This window comes from Mytilus californianus, unplaced genomic scaffold (assembly GCF_021869535.1).
Source record: "Mytilus californianus isolate M0D057914Y unplaced genomic scaffold, xbMytCali1.0.p SCAF_4, whole genome shotgun sequence".
Taxonomy (NCBI): Eukaryota; Metazoa; Mollusca; class Bivalvia; order Mytilida; family Mytilidae; genus Mytilus; species Mytilus californianus.
Window position 1 is genome coordinate 88,113,654 of NW_026262690.1, and position 12,204 is coordinate 88,125,857.

Sequence of the window (12,204 nt, forward strand, 5' to 3'; positions counted from 1 at the left end):
CAAGTGTTACAGACTTTTTGTTTACATATCCTATTCGAGCCTATATGTTTGTCTCAGATTGAATTATAAATGCATGTCCATCTTGTCGCCTCGAAAGCTTGAATACTATTCAATTTTACAACCAATTAAGTAACTTTCACTTATGTTTGAGGGAATGGCATAACTCACTTTAATCCAATGTAGGTACTCTACACAATTTCCTGAACGAGCCTCGTATTTAAGAAAGAACTGTCATTGAAACTTTGATCGTCATTTATGCTTTTTCAAACATTGCGCTAAATAAGTATTGATTTTTTGGCACAAATGAAATATGACCTTTTAGCTCAAATGAAATATAACCGTTTGGCGAAAATAAAATACTATATTTTTTTTAATTGGTGCAAATGCGATGTGCTCCTTTAATGTGTATGTGTGTGTATATGGGTTTTAAAATTCTAAGCAAAAATGATTTTAGATATCGCAATGAAAATATCATACTTGATTGTAATGAAGTTATGCAAGTTTGTTTTTTGTACGGATACAAAGAGGAACAAAGCACAACTAAAGGAAAAGAAGGACACCTAAATGATAGAAGTAGTAGTGAGCTTTTATTTATTATTTCTAAGAAACGAAATTTAAAATGGGGGTCTTCAATCTCGTTTTCTCTACCACAAAAGAGGCAAGTTTATGGAAATGTACTATTCTATAAAATACGTCGATTTCAGTTACATTGTAACCATTTTCTATTATACCATTTTTCAAATTAAATGATGGAATAGAAAGGATATGATGTATTAACTCATCATAACCCGCACATGCAAAACCAAACGCAATGAAACGGCGCGTTAATTGCTGTTCTTAATGTTGCTTTTATTTGAAAAAAAAATGCCATACAATAAACATTCTTTTTTATAAAAGATGGATTTAAAAGAAAGTGAACTCGCATAAATGAATTGCATTACCTTAAGAGATTTGGTATTTAATTTATTACAACGATAGCAGACAAACAATGTTGCTTAAGGAAGTTCGCTACTCTGTTTCAAAATAACAAGCTTTTTAAAAGACTGTTATAAATTGATAGTATATAAATAAAGGAACTAAAAAAGCTGAAAAAAATGAAGGGTCGTGTGCTTGTTTTCGAGATATAAGCCATTGAAAATTTGGCGGGAAATAATTCTCTCTAGACTTTTCATACATTTAACATTAGCACCCTTTTTCTTTCAAAAAATATGAAAAAATAACAAGGATTTTATAGGATTTTCAAATATGGCTTTTTAAACTATTATATGTTATAAAATTATGAAAAGAAAGGTAGGAGTTAGCGGGGAATTTTTTTTAATGGCACTACATGGATAAAACCAGAGGATTCCGAATATCTGGCAAAATATTTAAAAACAAAAGGAGCGAACATCCTTAAATCTGATTCTGTTCGACTCAGTTGGATAGTTATCTCATTGGCAAGCATACCCCATTTCCGTATTTTATAATGTATATGAATCACGACATCGTCGTCTAACAATTTAGTATTGGTAATATTTACTAGCACGGGATCAAAGTTTTTCAATACCTTTAAAGCAACAGGGAAAAAGACAAGCACCGTGGTTATATGATTTGATTCATAACAATATGTTCTGTATGTGGATGCTTACTTTATTATTAAATTCAAAAGTAACTGCTTATTCATTTTTAATCTATATGTTTTACTGAGCATTCGCGAGATTATTAGCGCCAGATCCAAGTGCATCACTACCAATAATTTATTATGAAGATTCTTCAGATGAACTACTATTATCAGCAGCTGAATCACTTTCACTTCCACTTTCTTGTTCTATCTCCTCTTCTTCTTCCTCCTCCTCTTCCTCCTCCTCTGCCTCTTTCTCTTCCTCTTCTTCTGATTCCTCATCTTCTCCTTCTTCTTCCTCATTTTCTTCTTCCTCTCCCTCACTTTCTTCTTCTACTTCTTCTTCACTGCCGCTGTCAACTTCTGAATATCAAAATTAATCATTAAATTAAATCAAAACCACTGTTTTGTCTGCAGACTAAAGACTTTTAAAATATCTTGTTCTTCGAGATATAAAAAGTGTTTAATATTGAGAGAAGTGAAAGATATTCAGTTCAAGCAGAACTTGTTAACTACCTTTCTAATTCTAGTATAAAAAATATATATATGTGAATAAATAGACATGTGACGTACATGTATCACATAATTATCAATTAGACATCATCCAACAACATTAGAAAACAAGTCGAAAATACATCTCAAGGTCAGCATACGGTCTTCAATGATAGAGAGCTGTCTATACCATAATGCCAAGCTCTTAATCGCATTAATTCTTGACGTGTTGTAATTGTATATGAATTGTGGAGGAATTAGATTACCAAACAACTGTAAATTACATTAAATTCCTAGATGGACAAACGTACGAAGAAATGATTTTATCTAAAACCCCTGCTTCATTAAGGCAACAGTAGTCAACCGAAGTTCAAATCTCGTAAATGGATAAGAAACTCGAAAGAGAAAAATCAGGGTAACCGACTAAAACTGACGGAATGACATGCACGCCAAGAGTAGTGATCCCGTCTGCGTCGACAGGATAAGCGTCTCCTGCCATTCAAACATCACCCGGCATGCTAATTTATAGTCAGTCAAATGGTCACAATCGGAAAATTGTTTTTATGACCCCGCAACAAAGTTGTCGGAGCCATATAGTTTTACCCTTATCCGTCATTCCGCACAGAACAGATATACGAACTTTTATTCTGAACGCCTTCACATATTGAGCTGATTTTAAGAATGTGAATATACTATGATGCCTTACAGATCGAGTCCATGTTTGGTTCCGCTCCGCTGATTTTTGCTGAAATTACGGGGTTTGGACTTTGAAAAGTTCATGAAAATGAACGGTTATACAGACTTTGTTTTCTAAACACCTTCACCTTAAGCTGATTTTTAGTATGTGCGTCCACTTTTATGAGTTACAGATCAAGATTACCTTTGCTTCCGCTCCGCTGATTTTTGCCGAAATTACAGGCATTGGACACATTGAGCTGATTTTAAGTATTTTAGTCTACTATGATGAGTTACAGATCGAGTTTACGTTTGGTTCCGCTCCGCTGATTTTTGCCGAAACAACGGGCTTTGCACTTTGAACATTTTGTGAAAATAACAGTTATACAGACTTTTTTCCATACGCCTTCACATATTGAACTGATTTTTAGTATGTGAGTCTAGTATGATGAGTTACAGATCGACCGAACCATTTATTTTTGCTGATATTACGGGCTTTGGACTTTGAACATTTTGTGAAAAAACAGTTATACGGACTTTTTTTCTAAACGAGAAACAAAAAACAACTTGCGAAGCAAATTCTAATTTTATTTGCTTTCTTACTGCTGTAGAATATCACAGACGTTTTATCTACAAACACACGACCAAAGGATAAAGAAATCAAATAATCACAAATTCATAGTTCACCCGACATCTTTCCTGTGAGTTACAGAAACAATACAAACACTAAGATATCAGTATATTCGTTAGATAGCATGGAAGGAAATAATGTATGAACAAGGCAAATAATGTGTGAACAAGGCAAATAATGTATGAACAAGGCAAATAATGTATGAACAAGGTAAATAATTTATAAACAAGGCAAAATATTACGGAAACGATGCAAAACCATTTTGATTACTTAACAGACCAAACAAAAAGTGAATAAGTACTCATAAGAGAAATATTTCACCACTATATCTGTTAAAAAATAACGTCATACATGATATGAAACGCGAGGAAGCCTTATTCGACCTGAACACAGCACAAGTGATAAACTCAAAGTATTGGAAACAAAAGGAGACGGTTTATTACTTCGTAACAAACAAATCTCTTTACGCACATGACAAAACTCTGAGCAAAATAAAACTAGCGGTTAAACTGCTATTCTTCATTTCAAAGTCATAAGGAGGTTTTAGACATGGAGCAAAAGCTCACATCTGATTGCAATTTTAAGACGTCAATTAGCCTCAGTTTGAGATCGGTAGAATTTTATAAGTTTATACACTACACACCTTCTTCTTCGCTTGCTACTTCAGGTTCTTCCAGGGTCTCAGGAGCGACTAAAATAAAAAGATATATAATCATGAAATATTTCAAAGGACAATTTTGTTAAATCCAGTCCCATACATGTACTACATATAGAAGGTATATATGAATCAGAAACGTCGATTTAAACCATGGTAAAAATTAATAAACCTGACTGAGTATAATTTTCATTAGGCTATAATTAATCGTTGATTTTATTTATAAAATATCAAATTGAATATATATAATCAACAATGAGTGAGAGAGGATGGACACATGGAAATACGATATAAAACATGGTAAAAATTAATAAACCTGCGTATAATTTACATTAGGCTATAGATACATATCAAATTGTCAGTTTATTTTGGTCTTATGAGTTAGATAGCTCGGCAGGTAATATGGAAAAGACATATCATACAAATACGCTGCAAAACAATTTCGATTAACAAACAGATAAAAAAAGTTAATAAGTACTCATATCTCATAACATACATTATATATATATATATATATATATATATATAAACAAGTCTAAATTGAAAACAACGTTCAAACCTATATATATATATATATATATATATGATGTGACTGCATGGTAAGTAAAAGTATCATCCTTTATGACAGACAAAACAGTTTGTCTGCAAGGTATACCATCTACTTGCCACTACAACCCTAAATAAAGCAGAGGATGAAAGGCATTGCTCGACTAACGAAAGCTATATTTAATATAGCCTATTTGGTCGAGTGGTCTAGGCCGCTGGAGAAAGTGCTGGCGGTGTTGCCTCGATTTCTCAGATGTAGAGATGCGAATCCCGCTGTGAGAAGAACACAAATTTACTAACACAAATTTGCCGATCTTGCATTGTTGAGACGAAGTATATATACAAATTATGGTGTTAGCCCTGTATGACCACAGGTTATCCGATGGAAAACGTCTGTCGTAAAGTTGTCACATATTTAGACGTATAATTTTTACATATAGCATAAAATGCCATTGGCCTTGCATATTGAATATAAAAAGGGCAAATTTGTTTCTGCATATTGAACAAGATATTAAACACGAATTAAACGTATATGTCCTCAACACAGGACAAAAGATTAACTTACAGTGATGGTAACGACAGTATACGGTGTATTAATTCGTGACACAAAATGTTTAAAATAAATTCTAATAAAACAAGACAGCGGATTTATTGCGATTCTTATTCCAAAGTCAAAGGAGAGTTAAACTAGAACATACATGTAAGCGCACATCTCATTGCAAGTTCAAGGTGGACATTAGTACCGCTTTGAGAACGGTACCGTTTGTTCAAATTAAATAGTACACACCTTCTTCACTTGCTACTTCTGGCGCTTCCGGAACTACTGCTGGTGCTTCAACAGACACGTCTAAAATACAAAGTTATATATAAAAATGAACTAATTCAAAATAACAACTACTGTTCAATTCAGTCACATACTTGTATTACATAAAAAAAAAAAAGATACATGCATCAGGCACAACGATTTAAAGAATGGTAAATATAAAAACAAACCGATATATAATGTAGCTTAAGTTAACTTGTTAATTTCACTTCTCAAATGATACATTACATATATAAAATCAACGATGGAAAAGACGGGGTGAAACAGGGAAGAGTTGTCTCATGCCAATATTGTTATTTTATAATTATATAAATACGATTTAAAAATTACCTTGCATATTCTGTCAACGCATTATGAACTAAAATTATATATGGCGAAAAAATATGATAAAATGTTCACAAATATGACCAAAGCACCATCTTAAAAATTTATTACATAAGTACCTTCAGTTTTCTCCGATGAAAGGCTTGGCGCATCAGCCACAGGAGAAACTGCAGGAACCGGATCTCCTGTAAATTAATACGGTTTACATTTAAATGGATGCTGAGTTCAACATGGACGATTGTTACCCGTTTTCTGTTACTGATTTCATGTATTTTTGGTTCTTTTTTTCTCTTTGAAAAGTTATAGAACTTTGCTAGAACTAATAGTTTTTAAATTACTATTTTCAGAACATGCACTTTTCAAGTATAAATGTATTACTTTTCAGTTTTATTGAAATCAATTTCAGACCATTCTATTTCTGACTAAAAAACTGATATTATCGTCATGTGTACATATATACACAATGCAAACATCACATTTGTATAGCTACACAAATGAATGTAAATAATGATATAACAATCGATGCGTATGGAATTTGCCCTTTCCAGTGTGCAAAGGTTCACTTAGTACTTGAGGAATATTGAACCTTAAATACACAATTTCTAAAGAGACCTCACGAACAGGGTTCAACTTAGGTTCATCATAAGACCGTGATTGACAAAACATGAGGTATACAAAGAAAATAAATGAAATAATATTCGTGTCACATCAAAAATACAAAGACAATAAAACGGAAAAAGGGGGGAAAAAGTAAACAAATAAAAAAAAAGAAAAAAAAAGCTAACTTTAAATAAAGACAATTAAATGCTTTGTATAAATAGAATGCTTAAAACATATAATGACGAATGCTTCATCGGCATTTAGATAGAATCATTCAGATAATGCATATTTTCTCCTTACTGACATGAAATAACCAAATATTGATAGTTTTATTATAATTACAAATGTACCTTTAATATTCAATTATAACTATTTAATTACTGATTTTTGTTTGTAAACTTTAAACCATATATCCATTGTCATTTCGATACATTTAGTTAATTGATTTCGTCTTGAATTAAAATGAAATATTTGCGACTGCACGTTAAGCAATCACTAAATCGTTTTTAGGACTACATTAATTATTATTGCCTTAAATATTTTGAGATTTGGAATATCATGCTTAGCAGTCTCTCTATGTCACGAATAACTGTAAAACAAGTTGTCTCATATCAGTTGCTTTCATAAAACAATAAAATATGAAAGAATTCTAAAAGGTAAATTAAACCCTGTCCTTAGAAAAAGTACTTTTTGGCAGCGCAATCTAAAAATTTTAATAATCAAAATCAAAATTATGAAAAGGCATCGAGTTAGAAACTGAAATATCAGTAAATGTCGATAAATTTAAATAAATATATTTGCAAGACACTTACCTGCAGCAAACATGCAAGCAGCAAAGGCACACAGTATTACGAAAACCTTCATGGTGAATGGTATGTTTCTGGACTGTTGTTGTAAATGACTGATAGACAACCGTTTTGCAATTGCTTTTTTTAAATTACTGTGTTTTATACCCCAGTAAAGTGTAACAGCTGTTCTATAATACGTGGGTTGCATTCGATTCTTTCCTTATCATATTGTATTGAAACGACAGATTGATACTTTAAATTGATTTCCAGTTAATATATGACCAGTTGACAACTTGCGACGAAAAATTTAATTATACATTATTGTAATATTTGAAACTATCCAATGTTAAATAAAGATATATATACAATAAAACTATTTAATTCTATTCAAGTACAACATTCAGAACATTATCAATTGATGTTAAAATTCTAGCGCAAAAAGATGTTTATCAAATTTTGTGGTATATTTTTTCTGTTTTTAACCACAAATTATGTTTTACAATTTTCACTTACTGCAAAGTTTACACATGGAATCAATTTGGAATCGCGTTCGATGCCTATACATTAATTTTTTTTTAATAGTTAAGGTTTATCCACCAATTTTCATTCAATTTCACTCAATTAAATTCTGATCCCGGTTTATCAATCATATCATTTTTATTAAAAAAAAATGTAGGAATCCTAGCGCAAAAAAAATGTTTTAAACATTTCTGATTTTTCAACAAAAACTAACTTTTTGTCACAGATATGTTCAATTTGCATTGAATTCGAAACGACTTTTCTATCATAGGTACATGTTCAAACACTTTGCATACAAAGTGTATAAAATCGGATGAGGAAATCTTAACTTATCTTTGTGTCGATCTAACGATTAAGGTGATAGGTGCGTAAATGGACAATCTCGCGGAATTTTATGAAATTTTGCAAACTAGAGCATCAGGAACTGCACATGAATACCAAAAAAAAAAAAAAATATATATATAACTTTTATACTTTCTGAGATATAGGAAATAAAATATCCGAAAAATAGTAGTATTAATGTATAGAATACACGTAAATATCGTTAAAATCTTCAGCAATTTTGATTTGAAATTTACATTTCTCGAAGTCCTGTCCTACGAATTTCATCTAAAAATGATATCTTATTGCTACTGAAAATTCCTTTTTATTGATATAAAACTTACAGGGGGTCACCGAATTCGTTTTTTGCCGAAAAGGCATTAATAATCGTGACGTCGTGGCAAGAAATCTTAATTTTCGACGTTTTTAGATATTACAGAGACACTTGCATGATTTATACAGGAAAAACGAATTCGGTGACCCCCTATAACTTTCATATCAATGAAACGGAAATGTTAGTGGCAATAACATATCATTTTTAAAGAAAATTCGTAGGACACGTTTTTTGAGAAAACGCAATTTAAAGTAAACTTTTCAATATTTTTTTTTCGATATTTACGTGTATCCTATACATTTGTACTTCTTTCTACAGACTATTCAATTTGCTGTGAATCCGAAAGTATAAAAGTTACTTATATATTTTTTCGATATTCATATGCAGGTTCACATTCTAAAATTGATTGCAAAATTTCGTAAAAATCCTTGAGATTGCCCATTTACGTACCTGTTACTTTAAGCTATTTTCAACTGATTTTTATAGTTTGTTCTTATGTCGTGCTGTAACACCACTGTTCCAGGTTAGGGGAGGGTTGAGCGCTCACAAACATGTTTAACCCCACCACATTTTTTTTGTGCCTGTCCCAAGTCAGGAGCCTGAAGTTCAGTGGTTGTCGTTGGTTCATGTCTGTCATAATTGTTTTTCGTAAATTGTTTTGTTATAAATTAGGCCGTTAGTTTTCTCAATTGAATTGTTTCATATTTTTCATGTATTGTATAGCCGACTATACGGTAAGGGTTTTTCTCATTGTTGAAGGTCGTACAGTTGCCTATAATTGCTTAAATCCATTTCATTTGATCTTTGGTGGATAACTGTCTCATTAGCAATCGTACCACATCTCCTTACTTTTATATTGTGGTATGAAATAGAAGTGTTGACGGACGGACGAGTAGGTGTCGGACTTATGGTATGAAATAGAAGTGTTGACGGACAGACGAGTAGACAGACAAGGTGTACATTTCTAACTTGATTCGATAATGTAAAATCATCGTTCTCCCAGTATTTTAGCTATGTCAATAAAATGTTTAGGGTAATCTCTTTATAGCAATTCATATTTTTTTTTTAAATTACGCCAAAGGATAATTTAAATCTAAGATGAAAAATATTATGATTGAAAATTTAAAAAAAAAATATGTTTGTGAAAATGAATAAATATCCTGAAAAACAATGGCACTTTGCAATAAGTTCTAAAAATTTCATGTTGACGCAATTTATTCTTTTTTCTAGGGACTGAGACTGGTGTGCTGCTATGCGGAGTAGGGTTGGGCGCCCGCTAACATGTTTAACCCCGCCGCATTCTGTTTGTGCCTGTCCCAAGTTAGGAGCCTGTAATTCAGTGGTTGTTGTTTGTTGCTGTATATCATATTTGTTTTTCATTCATTATTTTGTACATAAATCAGGCCGTTAGTTTTCTCGTTTGAATTGTTTTACATTTGTCATTTCCGGGTCTTTTATAGCTGACTATGCGGTATGGGCTTTGCTCATTGTTGAAGGCCGTACGGTGACCTATAGTTGTTAATTTCTGTGTCATTCGGTCTCTTGTTGAGAGTTGTCTCATTGGCAATCATACCACATCTTTATAATAAATAACGTTTTTTGTCTCGCCTGCGACGAAAGTCGCGGAAAGCGAGACATAGGAATTGCTTTTCCGGCGACGGCGTCAACAATTGTTAAGGTACATATCAGTGTGACTATTTTTGAGGCCCTGCTCCTTAGGACATGGTCCAGTGACTTTGAATTAATTAGCAATTTTCAATGTTAAGTTTTCTGCTTAAGTTAGTTTGATAGGATCTACTTGTGATATGTCTTGTCGTATTTTGTATGAAGTTGCATTTCTATCAGTTCATATCAGTTTGACGATTATTTTGATGCACTGCCCCCTAGGACCTTGAATTAATAAGCAATTTTCAATGTTGAGTTTCTGCTTAATATAAAAATAAGGAGATGAGGTATGATTGCCAATGAGACAACTATCCACCAAAGTTAGTTTAATATGATCTACTTGTGATACATCAATGATATATTGTATGATGTTGCATTACTATCAGTTCATATCAGTTTGATGACTATTTCGAGGTCATGCCCCCTAGGACATGGTCCAGTGACTTTGAATTAATTCGCAATTTTCAAGGTTAAGTTTTTCTGCTTAAGTCAGTTTGATAAGAACTACTTGTGATAGATCAATGATGTTTTGTATAAAGCTGCATTACTATCAGCACATATTAGTCCGACACCCCATTTGTCCGACACCCTATTAGTTTGACATCCCAAAAGTCCGACACATTTGCAGGTCGTTATTGAAAATCTAGTTCATAGAATCGGTAAAAGTGGTATTTGAAATTGTGTATACTCTCCGTTGTGAGTATAACAAATTCAATGGAAAAGACAGCACTTCTCGTCTGGTATGTACCTATAAATATAAGGCAATCTACAACCTTCCAACATTTTGCTTTACTACTACAAAGTGTTAATAGCTATTTCATAAAAAAAACAATCCGCTAAAAAGTGAATTTGATTGATTGATTGTGGTATGCTTTACACCCAGTGGCAAATATTTCAAACATATGTTCATGACGAGAAATGAATGAACAACTAGTACAATAAGTAGGTCCTAAAAATAGAATATCGCCTGTATTAAAGGGCAGAAATTTTGACTGCCACTGGAAAATGAGGTTATATTGGAATTCTGACTAGACGTGGCTGCGTATTTATACATCCCCAAAAGTTATACGGACGCTCCACATTGGTAAGGATTTTACGGCCGGTAAAAAAAAAGACTAAAATTGAGCATATTTCTATACCATTATCCCAGTAACCATTGGGTGAAGAAACTGTAAAGAACAGTCTCTCGTCGTAACGGAAAATTTTCAGACCGCAATTTACTACCAAAACGGTTTAAACTGAAACGATTTCATTTGCAATGAAAAGAAACTTATTATACCCAAGCATGTTGGTTTCCATTTATCTACACTGAACTTGAATTTAAAGTTCGAAAACTTAAAAGAAATATGACAGTCAAAACATCCATAGTAAAATTGTCCAATCGATAATATTTGGTTCTTTGTTGATCACCTTATACAGGTTGTTAAACTCAGTCAAAACATCCATAGTAAAATTGTACAATCGATAATATTTGGTTCTTTGTTGAACACTTTACACAGGTTGTTAAACTCAGTCAAAACATCCATAGTAAAATTGTCCAATCGATAATATTTGGTTCTTTGTTGAACACTTTATACAGGTTGTTAAACTCAGTCAAAACATCCATAGTAAAATTGTACAATCGATAATATTTGGTTCTTTGTTGAACACCTTATACAGGTTGTTAAACTCAGTCAAAACATCCATAGTAAAAGTGTACAATCGATAATATATGGTTCTTTGTTGATCACCTTATACAGGTTGTTAAACTCAGTCAAACCATCCATAGTAAAAGTGTACAATCGATAATATTTGGTTCTTTGTTGAACACCTTATACAGGTTGTTAAACTCAGTTAAAACATCCATAGTAAAAGTGTACAATCGATAATATTTGGTTCTTTGTTGAACACCTTATACAGGTTGTTAAACTCAGTAAAACGAATGGCATTTGTCATCAGAATAGACCTTCAGTTTATATATACTATACATTTGCAACTGGACGTTAAGCAAAACAAATTATCAATCATGTAAGAATGGTTAGGAGTGTACTCCGAAAGCAGTGATTCATATTTGTTTATTGGATATTAATCAAAAATCAAACTCTTAAAAACTAAATAATTATACTTTATCGGTGTTCTGTTCTTTCCACCTACACAAATAATCGTTTATCGGCTATGAACAGCCAAAGCAATGTGTGAAAATAATTCTGTTACACCATACTAGGACACATTAATAAAATGAACGTTTGTAC

The 12,204-nt window shown here is 32.3% G+C and overlaps 1 protein-coding gene across 3 annotated transcripts in view; it reads right to left on the reverse strand.

Moving 5' to 3' along the window:
- Positions 1-1,608: 1,608 nt before the first annotated feature.
- Positions 1,609-12,204, reverse strand: part of LOC127738865 (histone H3.v1-like) — a 136,868-nt gene continuing 126,272 nt past the window's right edge. Inside the window, exons 1-5 of one of the 3 annotated variants that reach the window (XM_052250319.1) lie at positions 7,159-7,313; positions 5,866-5,931; positions 5,387-5,446; positions 4,042-4,089; positions 1,609-1,960 (exon numbers count right to left, since the gene is read on the reverse strand). In XM_052250319.1, the coding sequence (XP_052106279.1) occupies positions 1,740-1,960; positions 4,042-4,089; positions 5,387-5,446; positions 5,866-5,931; positions 7,159-7,210 (447 nt within the window). In that variant the 5' untranslated portion in view covers positions 7,211-7,313 and the 3' untranslated portion in view covers positions 1,609-1,739. Of the gene's footprint in view, positions 1,964-4,041; positions 4,090-5,386; positions 5,447-5,865; positions 5,932-7,158; positions 7,314-12,204 lie in introns of those variants that run through there. The other 2 variants (XM_052250317.1, XM_052250318.1) reach the window with 2 other exon arrangements.